This window comes from Ahaetulla prasina, chromosome 2, assembly GCF_028640845.1.
Source record: "Ahaetulla prasina isolate Xishuangbanna chromosome 2, ASM2864084v1, whole genome shotgun sequence".
NCBI lineage: Eukaryota > Metazoa > Chordata > Lepidosauria > Squamata > Colubridae > Ahaetulla > Ahaetulla prasina.
In genome coordinates, this window is record NC_080540.1 from 74328073 (window position 1) to 74347606 (window position 19534).

At 39.1% G+C, this 19534-nt stretch overlaps 1 protein-coding gene across 1 annotated transcript in view; it reads left to right on the forward strand.

The window, feature by feature from the left end:
* DNAH1 (dynein axonemal heavy chain 1) overlaps window positions 1–19534 on the forward strand; it is a 215173-nt gene that overhangs the window by 76647 nt on the left and 118992 nt on the right. Inside the window, exons 21-25 of the mRNA XM_058167174.1 lie at window positions 398–610; window positions 11476–11640; window positions 13212–13333; window positions 14139–14244; window positions 15605–15784. Coding sequence (XP_058023157.1) covers window positions 398–610; window positions 11476–11640; window positions 13212–13333; window positions 14139–14244; window positions 15605–15784 — 786 coding nt within the window. The remainder of the gene's footprint in view (window positions 1–397; window positions 611–11475; window positions 11641–13211; window positions 13334–14138; window positions 14245–15604; window positions 15785–19534) is intronic.

Here is a 19534-nt window from a genome sequence, read left to right on the forward strand (position 1 = left end):
AATATACTGGTGAAAAATGTGTAACCCAAACACTGGCAGTCTCTCTGAGAAGAATGTATTAAAACAGATAGATCTTCTTCAATATATTAATTAGCAATCATTTCTTAAATTAACATAAGTTATAAAGAATGTTGGATGACTTAAACTAGGATGAAATTCACTGGAAATCTTATATATTTGCATGTCATTCATTAAGTTTTCTAAGAATAAAAAATTCAGGTAGAAAACAATAATTCCTATTTTCTTTCTTTCCTTTTTTCCTGCTTAGTAAAGCTCAGCCTATTATCCTATGCAGCCTATTAGCCTATGCATTGCACTCTGTTAACTTTTGTCCAGTTGCCATTTTTAAAGCAAGCTATGTTCAGTGATGTTAAAAATATTATTTCACATTTCCTAGACTTTGGATAAAATGGAGCGTGAATGGGAATCTATCCTCTTCAATGTAGCTCCCTACAAAGAAACCGACACATTTATTCTGAAGAGTCCTGATGAAGCTTCTCAGCTTCTTGATGATCATATTGTTATGACACAAAGCATGTCCTTCTCGCCTTTCAAAAAGCCATTTGAGGAAAGGATCAACACATGGGAAAATAAATTGAAGTTGACCCAGGTACACACTTTCAAGTTGCTTTCTGTGATCAGAAGAGGGATTATATTTAATACAGATTCTTAACTAAAATAATTCTGAAGATAGTAACTTGTTAGATCAACATCTTTGATACACAGGTCCCAGTGCATATTCAGATCAATCCATGTTGGATATAAATTTTAACTTCTACTCACTCTGTAAATTAAGTGAACTGTTATTATTCCCCCTATACAAAGTTATTATTCCCTTATGCATTATTCCCTGATAGCAGCTACAAGGGGATTAGTTTAAGATGGGTTTTCCCCCCAGAATTTTGATCAAAAGAGTACCAAAAGGTAATGAGCTAAATTTGGGGAGTGCAGTGGGGCCATAGAATCCAGTAACATGCCAGAGAATGGATGTGTTGATTTTGCTGTTCAGTTACAATTCTTTGCCTCTCCATGAGCTATAGCATGCCAGGCCCCTTGTCCTTCTCCCGGAGTTTGTCCAAAATCATGTTCATTGCATTAGTGACACCCACCCTCTGCCATTTCCTTCTCCTTTTGCCTTCAATACTTATTGATTTAGAGAAAGTATATGATAAATCATCTTAAAAACATAGAACATTTTGCAAAATAGGAAGTAGATTGGATGCTGAATATGATAATACTGATGCCAGCAAAGAATGCATGAGAATAAATAAAATACTTAGCAAACATGTTATCACTGAATGGAAAATAAAGCAAAGTTGTATGGTGAGATCTTCATGATTTAATGTGTTTATGGATAAATATGTCAGTTGGGGAAATAGATGTACATGAACTTGGAGACGACTTCATATTGTTAGCTGAAAACATAATGAATTGCCAGGAATATTATATAAATGGTATAATGCAGTGAGGAATATATTATGAAAATGAATTTAAATTAATTTAAGCTAATTTATATTTAATTTAATTTTAAATTTAAATTAATGGTAAAGCTTATTGTGTTTGACAGGGAAAATGGAATAAATAATTGCAAGTAATGCATGAAAAGCAGAAAAGTGAAAGCAAATACTTGCATTTGTGTAGTTTTGCATAATATTTACTAAATTGAGAAAATAAATCTTTTTTTCCTCCTGGCAACGTTAATCTTAAAACCTCACAAGAGTCAGTAATTATTATTTTTTTAAGATCCAAGGGCAAGTTTCTGATTTATAATATAGGTAATCTTTGACTTACAATCATTTGTTTAATGACTATTTAAAAATATTGACAGTGCTGAAAAAAGTAACCTATCACTGGTCCTAAGACTTATCACTTATGTCACAGTGTTCCTGGAGTCACAGGTCAAAAGTCGGGCACTTGGCAACTGGCCTGTATTTATGATGGTTGCAACATCCCAGGGTCACCTGATTGCCATATACAGACTTCTTAGGGGCCTCCGACAAGCAAAGTCAAGGAGGGAAGACAGATTTGCTTGAAGTTTGCATGATTTGCTTAACAATCATGGCAAAAAAGGTTGTATAATGAAATGTGACTCGCTTAACAACTCCATTGCTTAATGGTAAAAATTAAGGTTGTTAATGGAGGACTACCTAAAATCTAAATACTTTAAAAAGTCTTTTAAGTTTTATATGGAAATAAGAATGTGAATGCATATTAGTACAATTTCTTCTTCAGTGAAATGCTTTAGTAAAGCATTTTAACATCAAGCTTTTATTTTTAATATTTTTGCTCTATTTATGGTCATTGGCCATCATTACATGTTTGAATCAAACTCTGCAGAATATTGCAGGATGGCACACAGATGAAACGCGAGGTCTGAACAAACCAGGTGACATCTTTGCACTTATAATGTGACCATGTGTACTTCAAGCGTAGCTTTGCACATTTAAAAAATCCTTTTACGAGACAGATTAATTTTCCATACGATGTGGGTTGCAAAGATTTTTACCAACAGATAAAAACTTCCCCACAGAGAAGCAGTTTTCTATCTTGCTGGAAAAATCTTAGTACAGCGATACAAAATGGAATGCTAGAATGCCAGTGCAACCTCTTAGACAACAGACAATATAATCTTTGTCAATTATGAAAAGAATGCTCCCAAGAAGATCTGCTGCCTGATCTACTGCCTAAGAGGCAAAAAGGTTAACTTGCAATTCTTGTTATCCTGGGATTGCAGGAAAACGAATGTTTGGGATTATGATGCCCTTTTCTTCAGTTCAGAAAGTTTTAGCACGCTGTTGTTATTTTTTTCCTGTATGGCTTCTTGACCATCCACGGTAGTCTCAGCGCTGTCTGCTTTGAAGAAGACACTTAATTACACACCTGTCTGCCCACAAAATCTGAAGAGCAGAGAGAACTGTAATTTTGTAACCCCTGGCCTGACTCAGAGGGATATTGTACACTTGCCAGTACCAGTGAGACTGGAAAACCTCAGAGCATATTTAATCAGGCATCAAGGAAGTAGGGCTTTGAACCTGACTAAGCCAACGTACTTCAAAAAGGGGTGTCCTTTTGGTTAAAGTTAGTGAATAATCCTAGGGCAAGTAATTACTTCAGCTGGTCATAGACCATTTGATGCCATTGTATCAGATGGACATTAATGTAATGTGAACTAGATGAGATTTTATTAGAACCTAACGCTTCCCTCTTTAGCCCAGATATTATTTTTGTAGAATAACCATCTCAGTGGGTTTATAATAACTAAAATAAATTGGCTGGCTTTTCCATAAAAACCTTAATTGCCCTGTGTTCAAGGAACAGTCATTATTACTGGATGAGGAAAACGTCGAAAGATACCACAGCATTTTCCCATCATCAGAAGGATTCCAAGAATCCAGTTATTCTGGACTTTACAAGTATAATAAATATTAAGAAACAGTTCAGTGCTGTGCTGTAGCTCATACATTTAAAATTTATAATACAATTGACCTTGTTACTTCAGGCACATATGCAAAGTAATACATGAGCTGAAAACTTTATATTGATGCCCATTTTAACGACTTAATGATTTCTCAAGGAAGGTCTTATCTTAGGATCTTTCTTTGCTGATAAAAGTACTATCCTCTGTTTCTTGAGTTACAGTATTATCCTCTGTTTCTTAAGTCCCCATTAACAAACCCTATGCTGCTACTGTTAGATACTGACAGCCTGGAAGGCTTCAGTCAGGTCCGGTGTTTGAGCGGGAAGAATACTCAAACGTGATTGGCTGAAACCCCTGACAGCTCCCTATAAAAGGGAAAGCTGTCAGAGAGGCAAGCTGCTGGATTGTAGATAGTTGTCAAATAAAGAGCTGTTGTCTGAAGCCTGTTCCAGTCTCTTCACTCGCCCAACTTAACACTGGTGATGAAGGTGAGATCAAAGAACTGAGGCAAAAAGAGCTGACAACGAATGTCCAGCCAGGCGGACATAAAGGAGTGGTGGCTATTTTGCGTGCCAAATTCAAAGAGAGAAAGAAGCGGCAAGAATGTCTGCATTCCACCCACCTGTTCCCTTCGACCCAATGAAAGAAAAATGGGACAGGTACATTCGAATACTTCATGAAAGCAAATGACCTCCTTGGGTTATCTGACAACCGAAAAAGGGCATTATTTCTCAGCCATTGCGAACATGATGTGTTCGATACGGTGGAATCCCTGTCTGAATCAACTCCGGTGCAATCGGTTCCATGGCAAGTGCTTCAGAATGCACTGAAGACTCATTACACTCCGGCACTGTCCAAAATAGTGAGACACTACAAATTCCAGCACCAAATGCAAAAGGACAGTGAGTCCATCAACAAATATTTTGCAGCGTTTCGAAAGGCCACTGCCCACTGTGAATTTAGGGACTTGAAGACTTTATATTCTTTTGGATCAACACATCTGCGGAGTACAAGACTTCTGCCTACAAAGAAGGCTCCTCGCCAAAACCAATCTGACTGCAGTCAGCTTTAGACAAATCTAGGGCTACTGAGGCATCTAACAGAGTGGCTGAATCACTCCAAAAGCTTACTACAGTTCTGGCAGCCCCGACAGCCAAGACTTCAGCCATGGTGCACAAAGGGCACCAGCAGGACAAAGAGTCTGCAGATAGTGAGGACAAAGTCTATCACACAGACAGAAGGAGGACTGCGGAACAAGAAAATAAATGGCAACCATGTGCCATCTGTGGGGGCCAGCACCCAAGAGCGTTGTGCCACCATTGTGATGCAATCTGCAGATGATGTGAATGGAAGGGGCACTTGGTGAGAGTGTGCCGAGCAAACCTGCCCCTCAACCACAAAGCTATCCCTGAGGTCACCCTCCCGGGGACACCCAAACAACCAAGGTGCAACACGTGGAAGCCAAGGTGCAGTAGCAACAACCCAAGGGCTCCAGAAACCAACCAGACGAGAATTGGCCAAGCAAGCACTCCCTCCCAAAAGAAAATAAATGTGACTGTATTAATCGAGGGGTCCCCTTGCGAGATGGAGATAGACACTGGGTCATCGGTGACAATAACATCCTGGCAAACACTAAAGAGAGTGGTTCCAAGACTCCAGAAGTGACAATTGAACCACCAACAGCTGAAGCTAAGTGACTATCAAGGGAATCAAATTCCTGTGCTGGGCTGTGGAACGTTCAACATGAAATTCAACAAATTCCAGGGACAGCTGTCATTGATGGTGGTCGGCGGAGACCTCCCGAGCCTGCTCGGCCTTCACTGGTTCAGTTCCCTCGGCTTGGGGATTACTGGCATCAACACCACTGCCAGTGCCACTGCAGATGACCTGATTCAGGAATTCCAGGATCTGTTCAGCTTGGAGCTTGGCAAGTATGTGGGCATCCCCATTTCTTTTAGCCCAGACCCTAACATTGTGCCAATACAGATGAAGCCAAGAAGGGTCCTATTCACCTTAAGGCCTAAAATAGATTTAGATTTGGATAAGCTGATCTGGCAAGGCGTTCTCGAACTGGTCAACCATGCAAAATGGGAGACCCCCATTGTGACTCCCGTTAAAGGGGACGGGTCTGTGCACATATGTGCTGACTATAAGTACACAATTAACAAAGCACTTGTTGTGCTTCGCTTGCCCCCCACTCCGCAGCCGGGCCCCTCTCATCTCCTGCTATCTCAGCCAGAGACTGATAGTGCAGAAGAATGTCCTGGCATGCCTCCAGCCCCCAGCCCTGGCACCATGCCCGGACAAACCGAGCAAACAAACCTCCCCCCGATAGCATGTGCGCCTGAAGCCAGCCACGAGCTGGAATTGCCAGCAGCTGGGGACAAAACGATGCAGTGGATAGATCCACGCTTCCGGAGAATGGAGAGGCGACCTCAGCAAAAGGAAGGGAGGGGCAGGCCTGGATAAGTGCTGAGTCATGGAGCCACACCCCATGGCCTATATAAAGGATCTGCTTTCTGGCATTCTTTGAGTCAGGCAAAGTCTAATTTGGATTGCTGAAGTCACATCCTGGTCTCCTGCCTGCCCTGAGAACTCTGACAGAACTTTGGCAAAGCTGCAGAGGCTTTGTGGCCACGCTTGATACGGACTTCCCCGACCCGGCCGTCAGAGGAGGAGTGGGACACGACAGCACTTTAACAGTCGGCCTATCCGGTGCCAATCGTCCAGCATTTATTACACTCTCTGGGACCTGGAAATATTTTCGCTAAACTGGACCTCGCGCAAGTGTATCAGCAACTGCCAGTTGATGGTGCTACTGCTGAGGCTCAGACCATAGTGACACATAGAGGGGCATTCAGATGTCATCGTTTGCAATTCGGAATTAGCGTTGCCCTGGGAATTTTTCAAAGTATTATGGAAAGGCTACTACATAAAATTCCCGGGGTGGTGCCGTATTTTGACGATGTGCTAATTACTGCCAGCAATGAACAGCAGCTATACTCTAGCTATGGGAAGTCTTAATCAAATTTCGCGCCACAGGACTCCGTGCAAAAGCAGCAAATGCCAAATCGGAGTCCACGAGTTGAATTTCTGGGGTGTAGGATCACCAGGAAAGGCATACATCCGACAAAAACCAAGATCTGAGCAATCCAGGAAGCCCAAACTTCAAAGAACCAAACTGAACTGAAAGGGTTTCTGGGTTTGCTGAATACAGTGTATTCCTTAAAAACAAAGCCACGATTGTGGATCCCCTCCATAGACTACTGGCTAAGAGGTGTCCCTGGGTCTGGGGGCAAAAAGAAGCTGCCACCTTTCAGGCAGTCAAGCGGCTGCTCTCGGTTGACAATTTCCTGATACAATACAGTGACTTGCTACCTCTTGTCTTGGTTTGCGATGCTTCCCCCTTTGGTGCGTGGACAGTCCTCAGCTATCGCCTCCCAAATGGGAACGAGGGCCAAGTTGCTTATTTTTCCAGGACTCTGTCCAGCACAGAGAAGAACCATAGCCAGCTGGACAGAGGAGTGCCGGCTGTGGTGGCCGGGATCAAACAGTTTCATGAGTACTTGTTTGGGAGGAATTTTGAAATGGTGACTGACTACTTGCCGCTATTGCAATTGTTCTCAGGGCACCGCCCCACTCCTGCGGCTATGTCTCCCAGATTCACAAGATGGAGCATTTTCCTTTCGGCCTACAGCTACAAACTCCTCCACAGGCCCAGAAAATTCTTGGGACATGCTGATACCCAAACTGTTGGATGATCCTACCCCAGGCGAACCCATCCTCCTCATTGACTGCCTTGACTCCGGACTTATGACTTCTGCCGAAGTGGCAAAGCATTCGGCTAGAAATACCACGTTCAAGACTCTTTTGAACTGGGTGTGGATGGGATGGCCGAAAGGCCTGGTTGGTACTGAATTTACACCTTACATGGTAAAACAAACTGAAATGTCTGCTCAAGGGGGGTGTTTATTGTGGAGGGATCGGGTTATAATACCCCCGAGTCTAATAACACCTATTCTGAGGGCATTACACAAGGGCCATCCAGGGATTTTCTGGATGAAAGCCCTAGCACGAAGCTATGTCTGGTGGCCCAAAATGGACCAAGCAATAAAGGAATGGATAGCAACATGCAGGCCGTGCCAAGAGTCATGACCGGCACCCCCAAAGGCACCCGTGCAGGAATGGGAATGCCCCTGAGCACCGTAGGTGTTCCCATTCCACATAGGGTCCACATAGATTTTGCAGAGCCATTCCATGGCCAAACATTTTTAGTGGTCATGGATGCATACTAAAATTTTCTGTAATTTTATATGGGGTATTTTAGGTTGGTCAATTTGACGGTTTTAATTCGGCCACTATTGAATAGGTATTTTAAATTGATTTTTAACTTTGTATACTTATTGCTTTTTATCTTGGCTGTACACCGCCCTGAGTCCTTCGGGAGAAGGGCGGTATAAAAGTTTAATTAATAAATAAATAAATAAATAAATACTCCAAATGGTTGGCGATCATCCTGATGGGCATGACCACTGCAGAGGCAGTGATTAAGGTGTTGAGGAAATTGTTCGCCACACACGGCCTACTTAATGTGCTGGTGTCCGATAACAGCCCACATTTTACGGCCATGCCATTTGAAAGGTTCCTGGCAGATCAGGGCATAAGACATCCCTCACAGCGCCCTTTCACCTGGCCAGCAATGGCATGGCTGAAAGAATGATAAGGTCTGCCAAGGAAGCCTTGGGCAGACTGGGACCGGGAGACGGGCAAGCGTAGATAGATAAATTCCTTCTGTACCAACACATAACACCCAGCACAACCACAGGGAGAAGCCTGGCCAAACTACTCATGGGCCGCCGGCTCCAGTTGGTCCTAGACTGACTTCACCCAAACTATACCCCTGAAACAATAAAGGAACCAACAAACCACACCAGGTCCTTTAGCATCAGAGACCTGGTGTTCACCAAAAACTTTGCTGAAGGATCCCTATGGCTACCAGGGACAATAGAAAAGGCAACAGGGCCCAGGTTGTGCATAGTTAAACTAGACGACGGGCGACTATGGAGGTGGCACATAGACCAACTACGTAGCAACCTCTGCTCTAACAAAGAACTCCCAGAATTAGTCAATAATGAACTAAAGTATAATCCCTTCTTAGCAGACTCAAGCCCAAAAGAAGCAGAGTACGCACTTGAAGAACCGGGAATCCAGCAACGTGAACCGGTTCCGGTTAAACCCAAGGCCCCACCTGAAAAGTTCCAGGAGTTTCCATGGGTAGACCAAGAGGCAAGCAGCAGGCACTACCTCTCAGACCGCTGCCACCACACCTACTGAGCTGCACAAGTCTGGAAGGACCTGTAAACGCCCCACCTACTTGCTCAACCATATATGTAGAGTGGATTATTCCAAATAAGAGGGGAGGTGTGTTAGATACTGACAGCCTGGAAGGCTTCAGTCAGGCCTGGTGTTTGAGTGGGAAGAATACTCAAACATGATTGGTTGAAACCCCTGGCAGCTCCCTATAAAAGGGCAAGCTGTCAGAGAGGCAAGCTGCTGGATTGTAGATAGTTGTCAAATAAAGAGCTGTTGTCTGAAGCCTGTTCCAGTCCCTTCACTCACCCAATTTAACAGCAACTATTAATGCATGTTATAAATTCCTGCTATATGGTACTGCCTTGCTTATGTAGGCGTAGGGCATAACAGGCAAAGCAATTTGTGGATTAATTGACCAGGAAGAAAAGGGGAAGCTGGCATCAACTTAAAAAAGCCTCTCTGGTCCCATAAGTTACTAGTCACCTGACATTTCCTCTGACATACTGGCTAGCAATTTTACCTTGTCATTGTCTTTGAATGCTTTTTTGGCTTAAGAGGGAAAAAACAGTTTAACACCAGAGCGCTAAGGACTACTTAAGCCTATCTTATTAATGGGCTGAGATGAGGATGAGATGAAACCAATATCATGAGGACATTCCAGAAAACAAGACTTGCCAGGGCATGGTTATACTCTGGTTAATGGACGTATAAAGAGGCCTTCTAATTAACTTCGGAAAGGGCATCTCATTCGTTTATTATTTTCCACGATTTTTATTTTTCACTTTAGAACAATTTTGGCAGTAGCTCCAAAATTAAAAGGGTTTCATAATATAGTTATTATTTTTGAAACACATTTTAATACTAAGTGACTCACTTAAATTTGTTCCTCCGTGTACTGCATAATATAAAAAAGAATAATGACTCTTCCCTCAAGAATAATAGAGTGCAGGAAAATCAATATGGTTTGGTATTTTAATAATACTTTAGTTATTACATCAACCAATATAATATCCACTAGATTCTGATGCTTTATTATGTCATAAGGTGGTTAATACCATATCTTTCTTCTGAAGAACATTGCCGTGTATGGTCACTACATAAAATGTCTAAAACTGAAAATGAGCAACCAATTTGTTCCTTCCCCACACCCCACCCCAAGGTCTTTTTGTTTATCTCCAGGTCTGTCTTGTTTAAAATGGTTGCTTTAAAAAGTTTCATATTTTTATTTTTGAAGAATGTAACAAATCTACTTTTCACATTAGGATTTAAACAGTGAAAGTACTAAGATCCTAGAGGAAGTCCCTTCTTTAAAATGACAGGTGTTGATATAAATTGTCAGTTGTTGAAGGTACTGATGCTATTGAAAGCTAATGTGCTGCAATAATAGGTTAAGGAATTTGGAATTTGGCACACGTATAAAATGGACTGGTTTCACCTTTTTATTTTGTTTTTTGTTTTTTTATATGCTGTGCCTTTCTATCATGAATGTTTGGATTTTCTGTTACTTTATTTTAAATGCTGTAAGTCAGGGATGTCTAACTCGTGACGACACGTTGTCATCACATGACATATCGCAACTTTTTCCCCTTTGCTAAAATGGGAATGGGAATGACCAGTGCGTGACACATCTGGCCCGTGGGCCACCAGTTTAACACCCCTGTGTAAGTCAGTTACTTTATTTAAATGCTATAAGTCAATGTTTTTCCTTGCATGATAGTACATACTTCATACAACAATAAATGGTTCCTTCCCTTTACATAGCCATCATTGTGATCAATTTTTTCTAGGTTTTTTTTTTACTCATGAATAAGCCAGATCTAGAGCAAATACCATACTCTTCTTGTAGGCCTAAGAGTATATTTTATATTGAGAACTGCAAATTTCTCTCCAAAATTTATATTTTGCATGCAGTAAGGGATGAGATCTCTTTTGGATGTCATAATGTATATTTAAATCCAACTTGACATGAGTAGACTTCTATTCATGTAACAGAAGTCTATGTCTTCTTCTTTCCTTATGTCCTGAATATGCTCTACAAGAAGGGTGAGAATAGAGTACCTTAAAATTAGAAACCATTACTTTGAAAGAAGATTGTCACTGTTTGCTGTCTTTAATATTAAAAAGTATATATGAGCCATTTTTCTCCTGTCTTCTAAAGATTAAAGATGTTTTACCTTTCTCAAAATCTAGTCCCTTGATATCTATCTCTGCTTCCATGTACGTATAATCAAAGCTCTAATTTTATGCATTGTGGTGGCCTTTAACTATGGTCAAGTGTTTTAATATATGTATTTACTTATTATTTCAATGTCAATGCTGTGGACTCAATAGCAAATCTGGGCATCTTACAGATAAAAATTAAAATACAAAAATGCCAAGAAAAAGAAAGGAAGATAGTTGAACCAGAAACCAAAACTCCAAAAGCCAATAACCAACCAAAGGGTTTGACTCCATCCTAACTCAGGGCCAGGGAGAAAAACCAGGTCTTAAGCTATTTGTGAAAAACAGAATCGTATGAATCTGTATGAACAGTAAATATCCTCTAGGGGGATATTTTCCTTCCTTCCTCCCTCCCTTCCTCTCTCCCTCCCTTCTACTATATCTATCTATCTATCTATCTGTTTGTCTGTTTGTCTGTCTGTCTATCTATCTATCTATCTATCTATCTATCTATCTATCTATCTATCTATCTATCTATCTATCTATCTATCTACATACACACTTATAAGACATATTATTTCTAGGATGTCTTGGAAGAATGGCTCACTTGCCAGCGTTCCTGGCTATATCTGGAGCCCATTTTTAGTTCGGAAGACATCAATAGACAATTACCTGTGGAAAGCAAACGTTACCAGACAATGGAGAGGATGTGGAGAAAGATTATGAAGAATGCCAATGAGAACAGAGAGGTGAGGTTATAACTATTATCATGGGGCACTTCTACAAAAAGATTCTAAGCCACTTTAAAGCTGTCTCTGAACTTCAATGATTCCACAATATCAGTAATGTGTAAGAAACAACCAATTTTAAGCTGTGCTTTGGTGTATTTGAAAATGCACATAAAGCTACTTTCCTTTTGCTGTTCTCCGGAGAGTCTATGGATATGCTGGTCTCTTATTGGCTGAAATTTTCCTATCTCCTCATCTCTTCATGTTAACCACTCAGCTCAGTCTTTCTCCCATTCATGTAGAAGTTTTACTACAATAACATTTTGCTAAGACACTATTACTTCAAAGATCTTTAAAATATTACAAAGAAATAGAGCCTTATTCATAGCTCCCCCTATGTAACAAATACATTAATATTCTTTTTGAGAAATTGCCACACAACATGAGGTGAAAACATAAATGATGGAACATGTCTGCATTCTGGTCTGCTGGAAAGAGCACTGATTAGCTCCTGGAATTTGTGGCGTTTTGAAGGTTAGCAACAGATTGGCTTCAAACTGGTCATAGGAAATTGGGGAATGAAAACCATAATAATGTGGATGTGTTCAAAGCTTAATGCTATTAATAAGTTGATTTTGCATAAATTTAAAGAAGTATATTAAAATGTATTAAATGTAGTGTGTAAAATATTCAGTGTTATCAAGGTATACACATCTGTAATATGTTTCTTAAGTTTAGGACACTGTGTCAAATTAATCCTTGCCCAAATTCTAAGAATTGTTGTTCCTTGTTGAATGTGCACCTTATTGTTGTAAATCTTTGGTGGGAGTCCTGTTGATTTTGGGATAAGCATAATTAAATAAAGAACTCTTGTATTTATTTTCTTTGCTTTTCCTTGAAGATGTTTCACTTTTCATCCAAAAAGCTTCTTCAATTCAGTCCATGACCTGGATGACTGAGAATCTCCATAAATTATATTTAGTTATACAGCTTAAATGTTCCCTTTGTTTCCACATCTGAGAAGACATATGGTTAAGACATGTTTTGGAAGATCTACTTCAGTTTCTTTTTTTTCTCCTATTCACAAATACGTTCCTTTCTTCTATTAAGTGTTAGCTCTCATCATCTTGCTGTAGGATTCAAACAGGGTATTCTCTGTTTAACATTAGTCTTCAAGCAATTATATAAAATCATAGTTCTAGGTGGGAACTCTCTCATGGATTGCATTTTCATGGGGATAGGTAGACATAGCCAGGTCCTTTTCTCTTTTTCCTACTACCCATTTTTCTCTCTTTTCTTTTCCAAATAATTTACTTACTTTTGAGTATCAGTTCGCTCTCTTTAAATACAGAGAATAAAGGCACAGAAATTGTGATAGGTTTGCAAACTAAGATTTGAAGAGTATTATTCTTTCTCTTCATTTTGTTCTTTATGATGTTGTAAATTTGCTTCATCCCAATATTAAGTCCTTTTTGTTGTAATATAACACCAGCATTCTTATTATTAGTGCATGACTGAAATTAAATCCACAATGTAAAATTATATTACAATTTTCATTACTTGCTCAATTGTGTTAATCTGTCAATTTCCAGGTAATTAATGTATGCCCTGACCCAAGGCTATTGGAAAAGCTAAGGGAATGTAATAAATTACTGGATCTGGTGCAGAAAGGTCTAAGTGAATACTTGGAGACTAAGAGGGGAGCTTTCCCAAGGTAATTTTATGATCTGAAATACTTAAACACACACCCAGGAGCAAAAGAAAAGAAAGTGAAGGATTTTTCTTGCTTCCTACTTGAAGATGTCCTGTCATTCTCACTTGAGGAAATGTATGTTTTGTCTCAGGGAGACAAGGGATGTTGAACAAGGAAACTTATAACCTCAGGAGTAAAATTATTGTAATTGAGATTTAAATATAGAGCAATAGAAAAGAAGAACACTGGGAAAGCTTGTGGCATGTATTTTGAGCTTCCTGTATGGAGGTTTTGTATCTGCTTTCATTCCCATGTGCTCAATTCACTAGACAAAGATTTACTCATATTCTGGGGACAGGTCTTAATTGAAGTCTCTTTTCTGTAAGGCATAAGAATATTACTCATTTAATGAGGGAGGGAGAGAGAGAAGGAGGGAGAAAGAAAAAGATGTATTACCCAGAGAAAAATGTCCTCTCTCTAAGTCTGATGCTACATCTCCCAGAGTTTTTAGAATAGCATCAGGCAATAATCCTTTCTTTAAAAAAAATGTTCACTGGGAATTCATAAAAGAATAATGGGATCTAATCTTCCCTTAATATCCTGGATTAATCTCTTTGGTATTCCTACATTTTCAGTGTTTTCCTTTTAGAAAAGAAACTTTTACTTCTTAGTAAAATTTTATTCTTTCAGAATCCCAGTAGAAGGATTGTATTAGAAAGAAAGCGATTCTGGAATTAGATCCAAGACTTTAAAATTACATTCTAATGTACTATATCATATTGTGTTCTAGAATCCAGGGACAAACAAGAATCTTTTTCCTTTCCAGATTTTACTTCCTTTCTGATGATGAACTTTTAGAAATACTGTCTCAAACCAAAGATCCTACAGCTGTGCAGCCTCACCTCCGCAAGTGTTTTGAGAATATTTCACGGGTAAACATTGCATGGGAAAATAATGCTCTCAAGAGATAGATTCCCAGGCCTTGGAATCTGTAGCGGTCTGATGAGGAGGAACTGGCTTAAGATCAACTCTTGCAGGATCAAATGGCTTTGCATTCAAAAACCATCTAGTTCTGGGGATTTTCCATTCTTATTTCTGAATGCCACAACTGGTTTGCAATTTGGGGGTCTGAAAGAGCAGCTATGGCCTTTGTGGAGATTTATCCTGGGCACTGATTGCACATTTTCCTAAATTGGGAGTCCTTTTTATGGTTACTCATGCCCTACTCACCTCATATGTATATTACTGCAATGCATTCACCTTTGAAGACCACTCAAAAGCTACCACTAGTCCAGAATGCAGTGGCATGAGTAGCTATAGGCTTACTTCACGATTTCCATGTAATGTTCCTCCTGCACAAGTTGCTTTTGTTACCAGTAGGTTTCTGAGTACAACTTCAAGGTGATGGTTTATATTACAAATCCTTATAAGACATAGGGTTTAGTTATTTGTCTTTCTTTTCTCGTTTCTACCAATCCGATAAGATTTGATAATTTTGGTATGGCCTGGGTCCCATCTATCAAACTATGCTATTCTACGAGATCCAGGAGTTATGCCTTTCCTAACATAATATCTATCCTTTGGAACACTATGACCCTGGTGGTTCAAACAGTCCTCAGTTCTCTTTTGCTTCAAGTGAGTTTAGAAGGCCTATCTTTTCCCCCTGATTTTGAGCTAGAATGAAATGTGTATCCACTATGAGATAAGTTTTATGTATTTATAGGGTAGGAGAGAGAGAGAGAGAGAGAGAGAGAGAGAGATTTACTTATATGATTTATATAGCTGTCCATGTCACACATGTGACTGCTGGCAATTCACAGGCTTAAATCACATAAGACATAATTAGACATAATTCATTAGTACCCAAGGATAAACAATAGTCTAAATTACCCTTCAGTAATAACAAACCTCATCTGCCCGCTTGATCCAAATGCCTGGGAAAACAGTCAGGTCTTCAATGCCTTCCCCTGTTGGAACCATCTTTCCTTTTTTAATACATTGTTGTATTTTTTTAAAGTTTCTACACTACCACAAACCAGTGATAGTTACATAGATATTTAAACTGTAAATAAATAAGTAAACAAATAGAGAAATCCTACATATTAGAGAGGTGACTCATATAGGTACTGCTATGTGAGCATGCTTGTGATATCAGAAGATATTTCTCTACATTTAGAAAGTAAAATTAAATGAAAAAAATATATACCTGTTAACAAGATATTTATCTATTCTTTGTATAAGGCAAGAATGGAAGAATGGTTGTCAGTCTCATGCTGTGTTTTTTCTCGTTAGCTTCTCTTTCAGGAAGATCTGCAGATTACACACATGTATTCTGCAGAAGATGAAGAAGTGGAGCTTTTCTCTCCTATTTATCCCACGGGCAATGTGGAAGACTGGCTGCTGCAAGTTGAGAAAATTATGAAGGCTAGTGTGCGGGACAATATTGAAAGAGCAATTAAAGTTTACCCGAAAGTAGGTGTCTTGTTTATAATTGTATAGAATTCATGTAAAAATGAATGCTATTTGTGCTATCGTAAGGCTCCCATCTCTGCTGATAAACTCCCAGTGTGAATTTTAATAACCTCCTGGTTTTCTCATCTTATTCTTGGTTCTTAATATGCCCATAAATGTATCTTGGTGTCTGCCTTCTATTTATGTTTCAAAAAACATATTTCCTCTTTGAGAAAAGCCTCTTTCCTCTTTTTTGTCCATTATTTAAATAGGTTGTATGGGGATTGCAGAAGTAAGCCAAATGATTGTCAGAATAGATGGTATAAGATGGTATAAGATGGTATAAGATGGTATTTTACAAAAAGACACTGAATCTAAAAAATATCCAAGTAGCACATAAACTCTCTCTTCCTGAAACCATAGTATGCGACCTATCCCTTGACACTACTCTTCGATTCTTACTATGCTACAGAGCCCCCGACTATGACATTACCCACGCAAATATGCTAACCTCAATGCTAACATGGACTACCTCTTGCCCATACCCTCTTATCTTCCTTGGTGACTTAAATCTACCTCTCATTAACTGGACAACCAATGAATGTTCAACTGACCCAATCCATACTACACTATACAACACTGTTACAAACCTAGGTCTTGAACAACTTGTAACTAACAATACAAGACTCAACAACTGCCTTGACCTCATCTTCTGCAACAATCCAAACTCAATTTACGGTATACAAATTAAAGAACCTTTTTCAAACAGTGACCACTGCATGATTGATTTTCGTCTCAATATCGTCCATACTTAATCGTCATAACACCAGAACTCCCAACTACAACTTCAAGAAAGCCAATTACGACCTTATAAACAACGATCTTTCACTTCTGAACTGGCAAAATCTGTTTGCAACCTGCATAACCGCTGATGACCTCTATAGAATCTTCCTACTTGAAATCAATAGAGTCATTAAATTATATGTACCACGAATGACTACCATGTCCAAGAAAACAAACTACCCATATCAATAAAAAGCTTCAATCAAAAAAATCCTCTGGAAAAGAAACAAAAAGGCTATGTTACAAACTTCAGAAACCGTTACAGAAACATATGCAACCAAATAAAACTGAATGCACAAATTACCACACCAAGCAAGAAGAAAACCTTCTACGCACAAATTCCAATCGTGCCTTTTATAATTTTGTCAACAGTAAACTTAAAGATTCAAGATCCATCCCACCACTAAAAGATTCTAACAACAAAGAATGCAATGACGAAACAGTCAAAGCAAACCTCTTCAACATTTTCTTTGGCTCAGTTTTTGTTAACTCCGATAACACATATCCAACATTCCACAAACGAACCAGCAATGACTATGATGATTTAACTCATATAGATTTCACAGAAGACAACGTTGGTAAAGCTCTTCACAACTTAAAACCATCGCTTTCTATTGGACCTGATGGTCTATGTGCATATTTCTTAAAAAAACTTTCCATTAATATAGCTGAACCCCTAAGTATTATCTTTGATAAAGCTTTCACTACCAGTTCTCTTCCCAAACTTTGGTCACTAGCCACAGTCATCCCCATCTTCAAAAAAGGAGACCCCAGCTTAGTCGAAAACTACAGACCGATCTCCCTTTGCTGCGTCACCTGCAAAGTCATGGAATCTATCATCAATCAATCCATTACCTCACACTTAGAAACTAACAACCTACTCTCCAACAAACAATTTGGTTTCAGGAAAAGTTATCATGTAACTTACAACTTCTCCACTGCAAAAACATATGGACTTCAAATCTAGATCAAGGCAAATCAATAGATGCAATCTACATAGACTTCTGCAAAGCTTTTGACTCAGTAGTACACGATAAACTTCTCCTTAAACTAACATCCTATGGCATCTCAGGACCCCTCCACAAATGGATATCTGCTTTTCTGTCTAACAGACAACAAGTGGTCAAAATTGGCAATGCTTTATCAAATCCTGTTCCTGTCAAGAGTGGCGTTCCTCAAGGCAGCGTCCTTGGACCAACACTCTTTATTCTATACATTAATGATCTTTGTGACCATATCTCAAGTAATTGTGTTCTCTTTGCTGACGATGTCAAACTATTTAACACCACAGACAACACTTCTATCATTCAAAACGACCTTGACCATCTAACCGCTTGGTCTAAAAATTGGCAGCTCCAAATTTCAACCAGCAAATGCTCAGTCTTACATATAGGAAAAAAGAACTCTAAAACTAAGTACATACTAGATGGACATTACCTTACAGACGACCCCATCCCGTTAAAGACCTTGGAGTTTTCATGTCAAATGATCTAAGTGCCAAAGCCCACTGCAACTACATAGCAAAAAAGCTCTAAGAGTTGTAAACCTAATTTTGCGTAGCTTCTTTTCCAAAACACCACACTACTAACCAGAGCATATAAAACATTTGCTAGACCAATTCTAGAATACAGCTCACCTGTTTGGAACCCTCACCACATCTCTGACATCAATACAATTGAACGTGTCCAGAAGATGAAGAAGTGGGGCTTTTCTCTCCTATTTATCCCACGGGCAATGTGGAAGACTGGCTGCTGCAAGTTGAGAAAATTATGAAGGCTAGTGTGCGGGACAATATTGAAAGAGCAATTAAAGTTTACCCGAAAGTAGGTGTCTTGTTTATAATTGTATAGAATTCATGTAAAAATGAATGCTATTTGTGCTATCGTAAGGCTCCCATCTCTGCTGATAAACTCCCAGTGTGAATTTTAATAACCTCCTGGTTTTCTCATCTTATTCTTGGTTCTTAATATGCCCATAAATGTATCTTGGTGTCTGCCTTCTATTTATGTTTCAAAAAACATATTTCCTCTTTGAGAAAAGCCTCTTTCCTCTTTTTTGTCCATTATTTAAATAGGTTGTATGGGGATTGCAGAAGTAAGCCAAATGATTGTCAGAATAGATGGTATAAAATACCTTGGACTAAGTGGGTTTAGATTGGCAGGCCAGGTATTAGATTTTTAGTTTTTTAGTCTTGTTACTGGATGTTAAAAATGTTGAAATACATCAAACTCCACAAATATCAATCCCTGTTTATAGTAGAAAATGTAAAAAAAAAGAAAAAAGGGCTTGCATAGCTTCTAAAATATATTTTCAAGTTTTGCAAAGTAAGTCAAAGAGAACTGAAAGCAATTTTCAGAAAAAACCCTCTATATAAGTCTTGTCTTAGCTTATCAGGAGTAAAACCAAAGGAATGAATTTGACAGTGTGACAAAATAAAGGAGGAAAGAAATGAGAGGTATTGGTCTGAAACTTATTAGTCATAATCAATATCTTTAAGATAACAGAGAGACAATGCAAAATGCTGCGCTGTAACCTTATTTATTTATTTATATTTCATATTTCTTAAACGCTCATCTCCCTCCAAGAGCGGCTCTTAATCTTAACTGTTCCTATGTTCTCAACCATTGAATCTTCTGAAGTTATAATCAAGTACAATTTGATTGGATATACTGATTGAAGTTACAAATTTAGGAATGAGATTGCCAGCTGAATTTCATGGGCTGAAGGATTCTTGATTGTATGGAGCTGATAAATGGCTCTCCAGGACAAAGATGTAGGCTAAGTTTCTAAAAGCACTATTGATCCAAGGAGTACATTAAAGCTGCATGTCTTTTTGAACATACTAGGCTGAGACCTACTGAAGGTGAGGCTTCCTTATCACTCTTATCATCTCAAAATCGGCTAGCTACATTTGTAATGTTGTGTAGA